The sequence below is a fragment of the Oenanthe melanoleuca genome, chromosome 1A (genome assembly GCF_029582105.1).
Source record: "Oenanthe melanoleuca isolate GR-GAL-2019-014 chromosome 1A, OMel1.0, whole genome shotgun sequence".
NCBI classification, from domain to species: Eukaryota; Metazoa; Chordata; class Aves; order Passeriformes; family Muscicapidae; genus Oenanthe; species Oenanthe melanoleuca.
The window spans coordinates 66523505-66540368 of NC_079334.1; the positions used below are offsets into that span (position 1 = coordinate 66523505).

The 16864-nt window shown below is 47.5% G+C and overlaps 2 protein-coding genes across 2 annotated transcripts; both read right to left on the reverse strand.

The window, feature by feature from the left end:
• Positions 1-1752: 1752 nt before the first annotated feature.
• LOC130265030 (endonuclease domain-containing 1 protein-like) lies at positions 1753-7689 on the reverse strand. Its single transcript, XM_056513792.1, has 3 exons — positions 7612-7689; positions 4842-5160; positions 1753-2808 (listed from the first exon to the last, which is right to left on the reverse strand). The coding sequence occupies exons 2-3, from the start codon at positions 5124-5126 to the stop codon at positions 2269-2271; spliced, it is 825 nt and encodes a 274-aa protein (XP_056369767.1). The 5' UTR covers positions 5127-5160; positions 7612-7689; the 3' UTR covers positions 1753-2268.
• A 2534-nt stretch (positions 7690-10223) lies between these two features.
• Positions 10224-16743, reverse strand: LOC130265038 (endonuclease domain-containing 1 protein-like). Its single transcript, XM_056513805.1, has 3 exons — positions 16656-16743; positions 13885-14203; positions 10224-11851 (listed from the first exon to the last, which is right to left on the reverse strand). Exons 2-3 carry the CDS (start codon positions 14167-14169, stop codon positions 11312-11314), a joined length of 825 nt encoding a protein of 274 aa, XP_056369780.1. The 5' UTR covers positions 14170-14203; positions 16656-16743; the 3' UTR covers positions 10224-11311.
• Between the last annotated feature and the right edge of the window lie 121 nt (positions 16744-16864).

Here is a 16864-nt window from a genome sequence, read left to right on the forward strand (position 1 = left end):
AAAAGGAAAACGATGGGAAATTGACTGAATGTAGGTATAGATTAGTTATTAGGAGCATGTTTGGTACTGTGGTGGTTATGGTGGTGAAGTCCCAGCAGAGGCTGCCCACAGAAGCTGAGACTGCCCCATCCCTGGAAGTGGCTATGACCACATTGGCTGGGGTTTGGAGCAACCTGGGATAATGGAAATTGTCCCTGTCCGTGAGAGGACATAGAACTAGCTGGTCATTAAGATCCTTTCCAACCCAAAATGTTCTGTGACTCAATGATCATTCATTCACTCAAACTAAAGTGGACTCATTTCCTTCCATTTCAAAAAGTCCAGGAATAAGAGAATGATGAGGTGATGGTTGCAACCAGAACTATGCAGAAAAGTGTGTTAGACCTTAGTTTTTTAAAAAAAAAATGGATGAGTAATGTGTTCCTTTTGTCTCTGTTAACCTGGGACTGATATCTTAAACAAAGCAGGGTTTAGCCAGAATGAGGGAGGAGGCCAAGAAGAAGCAGATGTGGCAGAGCTGGGGCAAATTCCTCCTTTCTGATGAGGCCCAACTGACAAAACAAAGCAGGGCCCAACAGTGGTGACATCATTAGAAGGGGCCATAAAGCATCAGAGACCCCCAGAGTGTCCCCCAACTCCACAGTGCTGCATGACACAGGGTCAACCCTCCCAGGTTAATGTGGGGCAATCCCACATGAGCCTGAAGGCACAGAACCCTTTGAAATCTTTGTTGCACAGGCCCCCACCCCTAAATCATCAAGACTGAGGACATCAAGGTTGCAGATCTCATTGCTGGAGACATGGGGGTGTCTTGTATGAGCTGTTGGCACCCTGGCCCACTTTGTTCATGCCCATTCACAGGAGAATAACTGGTGACTGATATTGACATTTGTGTGGGTGTTATGGCATCCTCAGATTGCACTTGGACCCCCAATGAATTGCAAGGATGTTCCTGGCACTGTGACATCACTGGTGGCTGCTAGAAATTTCAGTGAGGAGCAACTTGTGGTTTATATAAGACATGAACTTGCAATTCTGCAATGCAGCAATTGAGTTTTATTGTAAGCTCTTGCACAATAAATGATGTGGCACCCAATGATCTTTTACAAGCACTGAATACATTTCCCCAAATCAATTTCCCATAAGGCTGCAGAAAAGCTTCAGAATCAGGGCAGAGAATGCAGGTATCCAGTGAGAGCATCACAGGAATTTAGCTTTGGCTGCTCTAAGCTTTCTATGTATCTGATGCCAAAGGCTGCCTGTCTGATACAACAGGTGCTGCTCTCAAGGTGCACTTTCAAAAGCAAGCAAACAAAAGCATGTCCCAGGATCACATAATCACTGAATTGTTGGGTTTTGCAGGGACTTGTCAAGATCTTCTAGTCCACACTCCAGGCTCAAGCAGGATGAGCTGGAGCAGGTTGTCCAGGATCATTGTTAGGGTTTGGGTATGTGCAGACATGGAGATGTCCAGACAAGGTGTCTGGGCAGCCTGAGGTGCCCTGGTGCCTTGGCCTTGCTAAGGAGGTGAGGGACAAGTCAGCTGCACACTGTCAGGGACAGCTAAGGAGGAGAGGACTCGTCCCTGAGAGCTCTCTCCTGAGATGGGCAGCAAAGCAAAGCAGCTGGAGGCTCTGCCCACGGCTTTGTGCCTTTGGGCAGGGCAGGAGGTGCCCTGAGGGACAGAGCTGGAAAGACACCAGAGAAGGAAGCAGCACAGAAGCTGCACAGGACATTTGTCCCCCTCTGCTCTGCTGTGCTGTGCTGAGAGCCCAGCTGCAGTGCTGCCTCCAGCTCTGGGGCCCAGAGCACAAGAAGGATACAAAGCTGTTGGAGTGGAGTCCAGTGCAGGCCATGAAGGTGCTCTGAGGGCTGGAGCACGTCTGCTCTGGAGAGAGGCTGAGAGAGCTGGGCATGTTCAGCCTGGAGAAGACTCCAGAGAGTGCAGTACCTACAGGATGTCTAAGAGGGCTGGAGAGGGTCTTTGGACAAGGGTATGGAGTGACAGCACAAGAGGGAATGGTTTCCCACTGATGGAGGGCAGGGTTAGATGGGATATTCTAAAGAAGTAAATTCCTGGGAGCAGACTGTGCTATGAGCAAAAGTTACCCTGAGCTGTTTTGACTGCCCCATCCCTGGAAGCATTGAAGGCCAGGCTGGGGAGGGCTTGGAACAACCTGTCCCTTGAAAACCAACCCATTCAGTGATTCTGTGGTTCTGTGACATGTGGGAAAATTTTCTGAGCCTTTTCCATGAAGGATGTGAGGCTTATTGCCGGGGACAGGCATTGTTGAATAGAGTAACAACTTTCCCCCCATAGAGCTCAGACAATTTCGTTTCCAGCCTCCCCAGGTTGAGATTCGTCACCTGGTTATTGCCTCTCTCGTTCTTAGCAATGGCCCCCCAAGCCCTAGTGGGATTTGTACCCACCAGGCAGCAGGCAGCTGACCAGATGTGGCTGGGTATATTAACCCTCCCATTGGAGATGTTGGTGTTCCCAGGTACAGCACCCGTGATGACATAGGTTTTATCACAGCCGTCAGTCTTGTTGCGCATTGTTGTGTCCTCGTACACACTCCAGGCACCCTGGTTGAGTGTGCTGTACTGGGGCACTATGTTGGTGAGGGTGAAGGTAGCCCACCTGCTGGTCTGCTCATAAAGGTGGCCACTGGGACACAAGTGACCACGGTCCACAGGCATCACGGCACTGCTGTAGTCATTCTCAACAGCCTGATTCTCGCCAATATTCGCTGAATGGATGGTCCACGGCTCAGCCATTTCTTTGCCATAACTTTTTTTGTCAATCAGCTTGGCAGGAGAAGAAGGAAAAAAGGTGTCAGTACTGAGGATGCATAAAATGAAACAGATTACCCTGGAGCAGATGTCTCTGATTGTCAAAACCACATTTTTTGTCATCTCAATGTATGAAAATGAATGAATCAGAGAGAAATCATAGACATGCCCATCCTGCATGAACACAAAAGCTTTATAGAGAAAGCAGCTCAGAATGTGACTGCTCTCATTTTGACTTGTGACGTTCGTCATCCAGCCTGAAGCCTGTGCTGGGAGCATGGGTGGATGCATGAGCCAAGGAGCATTTCCCACTCCTAGGATTGAAAGGTGACTTTGGTGAGACACCTTCCCTGCCAAATCTGCTTCCCTTTTCTCCTGTCTCCACAGCCCAAATCTGCCCAGGGCTCTCCCTGTATCCCCTCATGCCACACTGTGATTCTGTGATTCTGTGATTCTGTGATTCTGTGATTTTTTGTATGGTTGCTGCAGGTGTAGCCCAGTCCTGGAACACCAGAGGTTGCCTGCTCTAAGCCCATACCCAGTGAGATGTGAAAGGACATCAGTCCTGCAGCTGAGGTTTCCCTGGTAGTGCTGCAGTTTGTTCAAGGATGAACATTTTTGCTCAGGAAGCGAAAAGATCTCAGTGTAAATGGAGTCTGTGACAGCACTGCTAAGAATGTGTCTGAGAGCTGATCTGGGCCAGGGAACATTTTCTGCAACATCACTCAAAAGAAGTTACAAATGATCAGCCTCTGAGAGGAGCCTGTAATCCCAAAATAGAACTGGGGAAACCTTGGCAGTATTCCAAAAAGCCTTCTGGAGAAAGTTTACAAAATCAAAGATTTTCCACCTATCCTATGCCCAGGATCAAGGAAGAGATAAGGCCAGTGATGGGTATGGAGCATGCTGGCCTGGAGGCAAGTGGCCTGGTCCATGCAGGGCATTTGGATTGAGAGGATCTTTAAGGTTCCTTCCAACACAAACCACTCTAGGATTCTAGAAAGTTACAAAAGTTTTTATGCCTTGCTAATGTGGATAATGCAGTGGAGCAAGAGCAGATTCAGTGCTCCTGCTCACCTGAGTAACTTGTGACAAATTATTATTTTTTTTCCATAACTTCAACAGGTTATTCTTCATATGTAGGGAAGCATGTTTAGCCTTCCTCTGGAACTGGACATTATGATCTTCCACAATTTCACCCAAAATGCTGCCCCTACTCTGCCCATGCAAAAGTCCTGAATTTGCTGTTCTTCTATTCCTTAATTGGCCTGGCCTGTCTTCCTGGAGGTTTGAAGGACATTTGGGAGGGCTCTATAGCTTGGAGTCCTGTCTGTCTGCTGGATCCTTCTGGAGCAAGCCTGAGCCAAAGGTGCTCAGGGGTCACTGCCCATGCATGGAGATCACACCCTTCTGACTGCACTGACACTGATGCTCCTCACTTTTCACTGCCTCAAACATCACTCCAGAAATCCCTCCACACTTAAGCTGACCCTCTCACCTCCAGTGCCTTTTCCCCCAAGGCTTTGTCCCTGGGCCATCTCACCCCCTCCTGAGTTTCTCCTCACTTCTCTCCCACCCCTCACAAAGCCTGTTTGACTCTTCCCTGGGAGCAGATGAGCTCTGTCAGGGATGCAGAACAGTTCAGGGCAAAGTGGGGATCAGATGCCAGCAGGACTGTTGGTCCCTCAAGTTTAGCCTCTCTTGGGTGCCTTTTCCCCATCACTTGGTCTCCCACCCAGAGCAGGGCACAGGGAGGGGAATCATTTGACATTGTAATGTAATGCAAATTGATTGGATTTGCTGTTGCTGTCAGGTCAAGGCAGAAAACTGGGCACCTTAGGGATATGATTCATCTCATCCTCGGTGTCTCAGATGCATCAGAGGAACCACATGTAGTGCAGGTGTTTGAAATAAAAGGAGAAAATTCCCATCCAATGTGTCCATTTGCATGTGAGTAGTGGTGTGGTAGGAAATAGAAGTGGTAATTTAAATGCTGCAGCTCATTTCTGAGTGAGTGGAGAGTGATGTACTGTAAGAGAGACACTCACCTGGGGCTCAATAAACCATGAGTTATATCTGTATCCATGTCCAGGCTTGTAGATATAAGCAGAGTACACTGGAATTCTGCGAGTTTTGTCATACAGGGTGGCAAAGTGATATTTGTTACTTAAGCGCTGGCAGATCCTGGCTGCATTTGTTGGACGCAGGGTGTCACTTGGGGGGGTCTTCTCATAGAAAAACTGAGCACATGCAGTTGTAAAGGATGTCACCACCTCGCTGTGTCCCAGGCAGAGGCAGCTCGCCAACACCTGCAGCAGCAGCAGCCCCAGCATGGTGGGAGGATTTCAGTGAAGGGCTCTTGCTCCCCTGCAAGGCAAATGCAGAGGGACACTCAGCTTGGACACAGCTGGGCATGGCCTGGAGGGTTTTTGTGCAGAAGCAGAGAGCTGGCAGAGGGGGGGATTATGAGGGAGCAGGAAAGGAGTAATTTCTGTCCTCCAGGATGCTGGGAAGGATGAATTAGGAAAACCTTACAAATATGATTGCTTAGCAAAAGATTTTGAAACCATAAGCAAAATAGAAATGATAGCAGTTTTCCACTATGGGGCTGAGAGCAACCATGTGACCGTTTAAAGCCTCTTTCCTTTGTTTAGGTAATGCCAAATGCCAAAAATACCAAAGAGCCAGAAGGCATCCAGTTCCAAGTATGGCAGGAAAGGTTTAGAGATAACGTTTATTGATAAGAAAGCAATAAAACATGGTAATATAGCAATTCCTATAGGTTGCATGCAAGTATTAGGAAATTATTATATGGTAGTAGAATGGTCAGTGGAAATTAAAATATTCAACATAGAAGAGGACTTATGATATTGTAAATGGGAAATTGCTCTTTTATTCTCTCTCTTTCTTATTCTCTATTACTCTGTCTCTCTTACTCTCTCTCATACTTCTCTCTCTGTCCTGCTCTGAGTTGTAGCTGGCAGTTCTTAGCAGGACCCTCTATACCCACATGCTAACAATAAAATACAAACTTCAAGACCAGAATACAGAGAGCTCCTGAGCTTCTCCTGACGACCATCCCCCTAAAATAACTTCCACACCAGGATATGGAAAATCCACGAGGGCAATAAGGGTGAAACCTGAACCAGGGTTTAGGTGCCCAGAGGAGGAGGCAGCAGTGAGAGAAGTCAGCCTGGGTGAGGAAGGAGCCAAAGGCACCACGACTGCAATCATCTATCACAGCAAAGTTCTCTTGCAACTGAGGCACAGCCCTGGCACAAGGTCCCCTTTCCCCACCTCCCTCCTGCTCTGGGCACCTCCCCACAGCAGACACCTGCAGCTGGGCACGGACTCTGCTCAGCCCCCTGCAATGCTGAGCTGGGCTTTCATCTCATGGGGCATTGGGCAGGGCAAGAACAGCAGTGCTGCACTTCCTACATGTCTCTGGCCCCATCCAGCTTCTCACAGACACACAGCCCCTCCAGTCACACCCAATCCTGAACCCAAATGATGCACTTGGGGTCCTGCCTCTCAGCTGACATTGGGCAATGGCTGTCCTGCTGCTCACCTTGCATTTCCACGTTATCCAACCCCAGACTCTGAATTTACAGACACATGGAGAGAGAAAATGAAGGGCCCAAGCAGATGGCAGCAGCAAGCACAGGGGATAACAGATAACACCTCTATCTTATCAGCACAATGGCTGCTGCAGTGCAAGCACTGAGGGGGGGCAGCTCTTCCTGTGTGTGCTTGGGAAACCTACTGATGCCCATCTTCAGCTTTGATGAGGGATTTTCCTGTATTTTCAAAGGCACCATTGAAGGAATTCCTTGGACAGCCAGTTGTTCCTATTTGTCTTTCTCAGTGCTGAGGTGATTCTCAGCAGTCATTAGGATCATTCCTTTATGAGAAAACTGCTGAAAGCTCCCTGGGATGCTGGCAACCAAGCCAGGGGCTTTGTGTCCTTTCAGAGGCAGCACAGGTTTGGGATAGCAGGGATGCTGCCATTTGCATGGCCAGACACTCAGTGCAGTGATTTATTATCATCAGCACTTGGAATAAGGCAGGTAGGACAGGCAGTTCAAAGGGTTCCTGGGAGAGAAAGCTGCCACAGCCCCTAAAGCACAAAGCTCATTGGTGACCAATGAGCTGGAAACTGAGAACATGTATCAAAGTTGGTGATTTCTTACAGTACTCTGCAGAGCACAGCCCTATTTGCCCCAAATCAAGCTGAGAAATATCTGAAAATTTCTTTAGGTTTACCCACATAATGAGATTAAAAAGATCTAATAACTAACTCAATAGACATAGAGGAAAATCCTACAGTAAATGGAACAGCGCAGGACTCTTCTCACAGCCCTAAAGTGGCAGAAAACTCTCAAATGCCTCTGCTGCAGTCTCAAACTGCCTGGGTTTATATGATCTCCTAGTAGACAGAGAAATTAGGTTTCCTGAACATAGTTTAGGGTGAATTTTCCCGGAATTCAGCCACATGTGTTTCTCTAGAGCCCACTTCAAAGGTTGTGGTTGAAGTCTTGGTGCTTATAAAAACCACCCCTCCTTCTTATTCAATAGTTTGATATCAATTTTCAGGTGAGCTGGCTTGAGTTTCCTTCTCAAATCCTTCCTACTCTCCTTGCCCTCCTGATTGACAGAGGATACTAAAGTGCCGTAGAATTCAGTGCATGCATAAGATCTGATTGCTCCTTGGAGCTCAGCAACTCAGGTCTAGGCTTTATCTAGATATATATTTATTGCAGAGCTCAGGGAAATGCTTTGAATATTGGAGAGAATGGGGAGGAAGGAGCAGGAGCTTACCTTGAAGCAGAGTCTCAGAAGAGGCAGCTGAAGAGTTCCTTCAGTCTTCTCCCTGGAGTAAGGACAGTTTGAATCCTCAGCAGTGCCACTGCAATATATACCATGTCATAAAAATGCAATTTATACCCTTGTTATAAACAGGGAATTCCACAGAAAAGAGAAGTTTTCTATTTTTATTCAGGGAGTTTGTTCATACCCACCCTGAAATTTGTTGACATTTGTGTGCAAAATTCCTCAGAATTTCTCTGAAATTTACTGATTTTAAGCATAATATGTCAGGATGAGTTAAATATATACACAGTTCTGAATTTACCCTTTCTTATAAAGAGGGAATTCCACAGAAAAGAGAGGTTTTCTATTTTTATTTAGGGAACTTTCTTCATAGCCACCATGAAATAGGTTGACAGTTGTTTGTAATAGATTCCGTAGAATTTCTATGAAATTTGCTGACTTGCAGCATGGTATGTCAGCATCAGTTATCTGGGTCTGGTGACTTCCTTGATCATTTCATCAATCCCACCAGCTGCAGCTGCTGCTGCTCCAGCACCTCCATGTGTTTCTGTTCCCAACAGAACATCTCTGGTGACATGAGGTGGACTGGCCTGTCTCTGAGGACACTCAGACACTCACAGGCTGCTCTTGTGCAGCCTCACATAACATCATTCCTATGGCCAGGCAACAAATATTCTCTTGCCTGATGGCCATGGCTTTGTAACAGCTTCATCCCAGCAGCCTGGGAAGGAGAAGGCTCTGGGGATAGCTCAGAGCTCCTGCCAGGGCTTTAGGAGTCTACAGGAGAGCTGGAGACAGACTTTGGGCAAGGGCAGGCAGTTGAGAGATGTGCTGGGTTCAGAGTTAATTTTCTTGACAGTGGCAGGCATGGGGCTGTGTTTTTGGAGTTCTGCTGCACACAGAGTTGATAACACAGAGATATTTTTTGTTATTGCTGAGCAGATCTTTCACAGAACCAAGGCCTTTTCTGTTTTTTTTCTGCCAGGCTGGCCATGAGGCTGGGGGGACTTGGGATGTTGTGAGGAGACAGAGCCAGGACAGGTGACCCTGAGTGACCTGAGGGATCTTCCAGACCAGGTGGCATCATGCTGAGTATATAAAGTGAGGGGAAGAAGGAAGAAGGAGGGCACATTTGCAGTGGTGAGTTTTGTCTTCCCAGGTAACTGTCAGGTGGGATGGGGCCCTGCTCTCCTGGAGGTGGCTGAACACATTTCTGTCCATGAGAAATGGGCAAAGAATTCCTTGAATGTGCTTTGCTTGTGTGCACAGTTTTGCTTTTCCTGTTACACTGTCTTAATCTCCACCAACGAGTTTTCCATCTTTTATCCTTCCAGTTGTCTCCCTGATCCTGGTGTCTGGGAAGTGATGGAGCAGCTGTGGGGGGTGTGGCTGCTTGCTGGGGAAAAACAAGATATTAGGAAAAGGAAAACGATGGGAAATTGACTGAATGTAGGTATAGATTAGTTATTAGGAGCATGTTTGGTACTGTGGTGGTTATGGTGGTGAAGTCCCAGCAGAGGCTGCCCACAGAAGCTGAGGCTGCCCCATCCCTGGAAGTGGCTATGACCACATTGGCTGGGGTTTGGAGCAACCTGGGATAATGGAAATTGTCCCTGTCCGTGAGAGGACATAGAACTAGCTGGTCATTAAGATCCTTTCCAACCCAAAATGTTCTGTGACTCAATGATCATTCATTCACTCAAACTAAAGTGGACTCATTTCCTTCCATTTCAAAAAGTCCAGGAATAAGAGAATGATGAGGTGATGGTTGCAACCAGAACTATGCAGAAAAGTGTGTTAGACCTTAGTTTTTTTAAAAAAAAAATGGATGAGTAATGTGTTCCTTTTGTCTCTGTTAACCTGGGACTGATATCTTAAACAAAGCAGGGTTTAGCCAGAATGAGGGAGGAGGCCAAGAAGAAGCAGATGTGGCAGAGCTGGGGCAAATTCCTCCTTTCTGATGAGGCCCAACTGACATAACAAAGCAGGGCCCAACAGTGGTGACATCATTAGAAGGGGCCATAAAGCATCAGAGACCCCCAGAGTGTCCCCCAACTCCACAGTGCTGCATGACACAGGGTCAACCCTCCCAGGTTAATGTGGGGCAATCCCACATGAGCCTGAAGGCACAGAACCCTTTGAAATCTTTGTTGCACAGGCCCCCACCCCTAAATCATCAAGACTGAGGACATCAAGGTTGCAGATCTCATTGCTGGAGACATGGGGGTGTCTTGTATGAGCTGTTGGCACCCTGGCCCACTTTGTTCATGCCCATTCACAGGAGAATAACTGGTGACTGATATTGACATTTGTGTGGGTGTTATGGCATCCTCAGATTGCACTTGGACCCCCAATGAATTGCAAGGATGTTCCTGGCACTGTGACATCACTGGTGGCTGCTAGAAATTTCAGTGAGGAGCAACTTGTGGTTTATATAAGACATGAACTTGCAATTCTGCAATGCAGCAATTGAGTTTTATTGTAAGCTCTTGCACAATAAATGATGTGGCACCCAATGATCTTTTACAAGCACTGAATACATTTCCCCAAATCAATTTCCCATAAGGCTGCAGAAAAGCTTCAGAATCAGGGCAGAGAATGCAGGTATCCAGTGAGAGCATCACAGGAATTTAGCTTTGGCTGCTCTAAGCTTTCTATGTATCTGATGCCAAAGGCTGCCTGTCTGATACAACAGGTGCTGCTCTCAAGGTGCACTTTCAAAAGCAAGCAAACAAAAGCATGTCCCAGGATCACATAATCACTGAATTGTTGGGTTTTGCAGGGACTTGTCAAGATCTTCTAGTCCACACTCCAGGCTCAAGCAGGATGAGCTGGAGCAGGTTGTCCAGGATCATTGTTGGGCTTTGGGTATGTGCAGACATGGAGATGTCCAGACAAGGTGTCTGGGCAGCCTGAGGTGCCCTGGTGCCTTGGCCTTGCTAAGGAGGTGAGGGACAAGTCAGCTGCACACTGTCAGGGACAGCTAAGGAGGAGAGGACTCGTCCCTGAGAGCTCTCTCCTGAGATGGGCAGCAAAGCAAAGCAGCTGGAGGCTCTGCCCACGGCTTTGTGCCTTTGGGCAGAGCAGGAGGTGCCCTGAGGGACAGAGCTGGAAAGACACCAGAGAAGGAAGCAGCACAGAAGCTGCACAGGACATTTGTCCCCCTCTGCTCTGCTGTGCTGTGCTGAGAGCCCAGCTGCAGTGCTGCCTCCAGCTCTGGGGCCCAGAGCACAAGAAGGATACAAAGCTGTTGGAGTGGAGTCCAGTGCAGGCCATGAAGGTGCTCTGAGGGCTGGAGCACGTCTGCTCTGGAGAGAGGCTGAGAGAGCTGGGCATGTTCAGCCTGGAGAAGACTCCAGAGAGTGCAGTACCTACAGGATGTCTAAGAGGGCTGGAGAGGGTCTTTGGACAAGGGTATGGAGTGACAGCACAAGAGGGAATGGTTTCCCACTGATGGAGGGCAGGGTTAGATGGGATATTCTAAAGAAGTAAATTCCTGGGAGCAGACTGTGCTATGAGCAAAAGTTACCCTGAGCTGTTTTGACTGCCCCATCCCTGGAAGCATTGAAGGCCAGGCTGGGGAGGGCTTGGAACAACCTGTCCCTTGAAAACCAACCCATTCAGTGATTCTGTGGTTCTGTGACATGTGGGAAAATTTTCTGAGCCTTTTCCATGAAGGATGTGAGGCTTATTGCCGGGGACAGGCATTGTTGAATAGAGTAACAACTTTCCCCCCATAGAGCTCAGACAATTTCGTTTCCAGCCTCCCCAGGTTGAGATTCGTCACCTGGTTATTGCCTCTCTCGTTCTTAGCAATGGCCCCCCAAGCCCTAGTGGGATTTGTACCCACCAGGCAGCAGGCAGCTGACCAGATGTGGCTGGGTACATTAACCCTCCCATTGGAGATGTTGGTGTTCCCAGGTACAGCACCCGTGATGACATAGGTTTTATCACAGCCGTCAGTCTTGTTGCGCATTGTTGTGTCCTCGTACACACTCCAGGCACCCTGGTTGAGTGTGCTGTACTGGGGCACTATGTTGGTGAGGGTGAAGGTAGCCCACCTGCTGGTCTGCTCATAAAGGTGGCCACTGGGACACAAGTGACCACGGTCCACAGGCATCACGGCACTGCTGTAGTCATTCTCAACAGCCTGATTCTCGCCAATATTCGCTGAAGGGATGGTCCACGGCTCAGCCATTTCTTTGCCATAACTTTTTTTGTCAATCAGCTTGGCAGGAGAAGAAGGAAAAAAGGTGTCAGTACTGAGGATGCATAAAATGAAACAGATTACCCTGGAGCAGATGTCTCTGATTGTCAAAACCACATTTTTTGTCATCTCAATGTATGAAAATGAATGAATCAGAGAGAAATCATAGACATGCCCATCCTGCATGAACACAAAAGCTTTATAGAGAAAGCAGCTCAGAATGTGACTGCTCTCATTTTGACTTGTGACCTTTGTCATCCAGCCTGAAGCCTGTGCTGGGAGCATGGATGGATGCATGAGCCAAGGAGCATTTCCCACTCCTAGGATTGAAAGGTGACTTTGGTGAGACACCTTCCCTGCCAAATCTGCTTCCCTTTTCTCCTGTCTCCACAGCCCAAATCTGCCCAGGGCTCTCCCTGTATCCCCTCATGCCACACTGTGATTCTGTGATTCTGTGATTCTGTGATTCTGTGATTTTTTGTATGGTTGCTGCAGGTGTAGCCCAGTCCTGGAACACCAGAGGTTGCCTGCTCTAAGCCCATACCCAGTGAGATGTGAAAGGACATCAGTCCTGCAGCTGAGGTTTCCCTGGTAGTGCTGCAGTTTGTTCAAGGATGAACATTTTTGCTCAGGAAGCGAAAAGATCTCAGTGTAAATGGAGTCTGTGACAGCACTGCTAAGAATGTGTCTGAGAGCTGATCTGGGCCAGGGAACATTTTCTGCAACATCACTCAAAAGAAGTTACAAATGATCAGCCTCTGAGAGGAGCCTGTAATCCCAAAATAGAACTGGGGAAACCTTGGCAGTATTCCAAAAAGCCTTCTGGAGAAAGTTTACAAAATCAAAGATTTTCCACCTATCCTATGCCCAGGATCAAGGAAGAGATAAGGCCAGTGATGGGTATGGAGCATGCTGGCCTGGAGGCAAGTGGCCTGGTCCATGCAGGGCATTTGGATTGAGAGGATCTTTAAGGTTCCTTCCAACACAAACCACTCTAGGATTCTAGAAAGTTACAAAAGTTTTTATGCCTTGCTAATGTGGATAATGCAGTGGAGCAAGAGCAGATTCAGTGCTCCTGCTCACCTGAGTAACTTGTGACAAATTATTATTTTTTTTCCATAACTTCAACAGGTTATTCTTCATATGTAGGGAAGCATGTTTAGCCTTCCTCTGGAACTGGACATTATGATCTTCCACAATTTCACCCAAAATGCTGCCCCTACTCTGCCCATGCAAAAGTCCTGAATTTGCTGTTCTTCTATTCCTTAATTGGCCTGGCCTGTCTTCCTGGAGGTTTGAAGGACATTTGGGAGGGCTCTATAGCTTGGAGTCCTGTCTGTCTGCTGGATCCTTCTGGAGCAAGCCTGAGCCAAAGGTGCTCAGGGGTCACTGCCCATGCATGGAGATCACACCCTTCTGACTGCACTGACACTGATGCTCCTCACTTTTCACTGCCTCAAACATCACTCCAGAAATCCCTCCACACTTAAGCTGACCCTCTCACCTCCAGTGCCTTTTCCCCCAAGGCTTTGTCCCTGGATCATCTCACCCCCTCCTGAGTTTCTCCTCACTTCTCTCCCACCCCTCACAAAGCCTGTTTGACTCTTCCCTGGGAGCAGATGAGCTCTGTCAGGGATGCAGAACAGTTCAGGGCAAAGTGGGGATCAGATGCCAGCAGGACTGTTGGTCCCTCAAGTTTAGCCTCTCTTGGGTGCCTTTTCCCCATCACTTGGTCTCCCACCCAGAGCAGGGCACAGGGAGGGGAATCATTTGACATTGTAATGTAATGCAAATTGATTGGATTTGCTGTTGCTGTCAGGTCAAGGCAGAAAACTGGGCACCTTAGGGATATGATTCATCTCATCCTCGGTGTCTCAGATGCATCAGAGGAACCACATGTAGTGCAGGTGTTTGAAATAAAAGGAGAAAATTCCCATCCAATGTGTCCATTTGCATGTGAGTAGTGGTGTGGTAGGAAATAGAAGTGGTAATTTAAATGCTGCAGCTCATTTCTGAGTGAGTGGAGAGTGATGTACTGTAAGAGAGACACTCACCTGGGGCTCAATAAACCATGAGTTATATCTGTATCCATGTCCAGGCTTGTAGATATAAGCAGAGTACACTGGAATTCTGCGAGTTTTGTCATACAGGGTGGCAAAGTGATATTTGTTACTTAAGCGCTGGCAGATCCTGGCTGCATTTGTTGGACGCAGGGTGTCACTTGGGGGGGTCTTCTCATAGAAAAACTGAGCACATGCAGTTGTAAAGGATGTCACCACCTCGCTGTGTCCCAGGCAGAGGCAGCTCGCCAACACCTGCAGCAGCAGCAGCCCCAGCATGGTGGGAGGATTTCAGTGAAGGGCTCTTGCTCCCCTGCAAGGCAAATGCAGAGGGACACTCAGCTTGGACACAGCTGGGCATGGCCTGGAGGGTTTTTGTGCAGAAGCAGAGAGCTGGCAGAGGGGGGGATTATGAGGGAGCAGGAAAGGAGTAATTTCTGTCCTCCAGGATGCTGGGAAGGATGAATTAGGAAAACCTTACAAATATGATTGCTTAGCAAAAGATTTTGAAACCATAAGCAAAATAGAAATGATAGCAGTTTTCCACTATGGGGCTGAGAGCAACCATGTGACCGTTTAAAGCCTCTTTCCTTTGTTTAGGTAATGCCAAATGCCAAAAATACCAAAGAGCCAGAAGGCATCCAGTTCCAAGTATGGCAGGAAAGGTTTAGAGATAACGTTTATTGATAAGAAAGCAATAAAACATGGTAATATAGCAATTCCTATAGGTTGCATGCAAGTATTAGGAAATTATTATATGGTAGTAGAATGGTCAGTGGAAATTAAAATATTCAACATAGAAGAGGACTTATGGTATTGTAAATGGGAAATTGCTCTTTTATTCTCTCTCTTTCTTATTCTCTATTACTCTGTCTCTCTTACTCTCTCTCATACTTCTCTCTCTGTCCTGCTCTGAGTTGTAGCTGGCAGTTCTTAGCAGGACCCTCTATACCCACATGCTAACAATAAAATACAAACTTCAAGACCAGAATACAGAGAGCTCCTGAGCTTCTCCTGACGACCATCCCCCTAAAATAACTTCCACACCAGGATATGGAAAATCCACGAGGGCAATAAGGGTGAAACCTGAACCAGGGTTTAGGTGCCCAGAGGAGGAGGCAGCAGTGAGAGAAGTCAGCCTGGGTGAGGAAGGAGCCAAAGGCACCACGACTGCAATCATCTATCACAGCAAAGTTCTCTTGCAACTGAAGCACAGCCCTGGCACAAGGTCACCTTTCCCCACCTCCCTCCTGCTCTGGGCACCTCCCCACAGCAGACACCTGCAGCTGGGCACGGACTCTGCTCAGCCCCCTGCAATGCTGAGCTGGGCTTTCATCTCACGGGGCATTGGGCAGGGCAAGAACAGCAGTGCTGCACTTCCTACATGTCTCTGGCCCCATCCAGCTTCACACAGACACACAGCCCCTCCAGTCACACCCAATCCTGAACCCAAATGATGCACTTGGGGTCCCTGCCTCTCAGCTGACATTGGGCAATGGCTGTCCTGCTGCTCACCTTGCATTTCCACGTTATCCAACCCCAGACTCTGAATTTACAGACACATGGAGAGAGAAAATGAAGGGCCAAGCAGATGGCAGCAGCAAGCACAGGGGATAACAGATAACACCTCTATCTTATCAGCACAATGGCTGCTGCAGTGCAAGCACTGAGGGGGGGCAGCTCTTCCTGTGTGTGCTTGGGAAACCTACTGATGCCCATCTTCAGCTTTGATGAGGGATTTTCCTGTATTTTCAAAGGCACCATTGAAGGAATTCCTTGGACAGCCAGTTGTTCCTATTTGTCTTTCTCAGTGCTGAGGTGATTCTCAGCAGTCATTAGGATCATTCCTTTATGAGAAAACTGCTGAAAGCTCCCTGGGATGCTGGCAACCAAGCCAGGGGCTTTGTGTCCTTTCAGAGGCAGCACAGGTTTGGGATAGCAGGGATGCTGCCATTTGCATGGCCAGACACTCAGTGCAGTGATTTATTATCATCAGCACTTGGAATAAGGCAGGTAGGACAGGCAGTTCAAAGGGTTCCTGGGAGAGAAAGCTGCCACAGCCCCTAAAGCACAAAGCTCATTGGTGACCAATGAGCTGGAAACTGAGAACATGTAATCAAAGTTGGTGATTTCTTACAGTACTCTGCAGAGCACAGCCCGTATTTGCCCCAAATCAAGCTGAGAAATATCTGAAAATTTCTTTAGGTTTACCCACATAATGAGATTAAAAAGATCTAATAACTAACTCAATAGACATAGAGGAAAATCCTACAGTAAATGGAACAGCGCAGGACTCTTCTCACAGCCCTAAAGTGGCAGAAAACTCTCAAATGCCTCTGCTGCAGTCTCAAACTGCCTGGGTTTATATGATCTCCTAGTAGACAGAGAAATTAGGTTTCCTGAACATAGTTTAGGGTGAATTTTCCCGGAATTCAGCCACATGTGTTTCTCTAGAGCCCACTTCAAAGGTTGTGGTTGAAGTCTTGGTGCTTATAAAAACCACCCCTCCTTCTTATTCAAAAGTTTGATATCAATTTTCAGGTGAGCTGGCTTGAGTTTCCTTCTCAAATCCTTCCTACTCTCCTTGCCCTCCTGATTGACAGAGGATACTAAAGTGCTATAGAATTCAGTGCATGCATAAGATCTGATTGCTCCTTGGAGCTCAGCAACTCAGGTCTAGGTTTTATCTAGATATATATTTATTGCAAAGCTCAGGGAAAGCTTTTAATATTGGAGTGAATGGTAAGGAAGGAGCAGGAGCTTACCTTGAAACAGAGTCTCAGAATAGGCAGATGAAGAGTTCCTTCAGTCTTCTCCCTGGAGTAAGGACAGTTTGAATCCTCAGCACTGCCACTGCAATATATACCATGTCATAAAAATGCAATTTATACCCTTGTTATAAACAGGGAATTCCACAGAAAAGAGAAGTTTTCTATTTTTATTCAGGGAGTTTGTTCATACCCACCCTGAAATT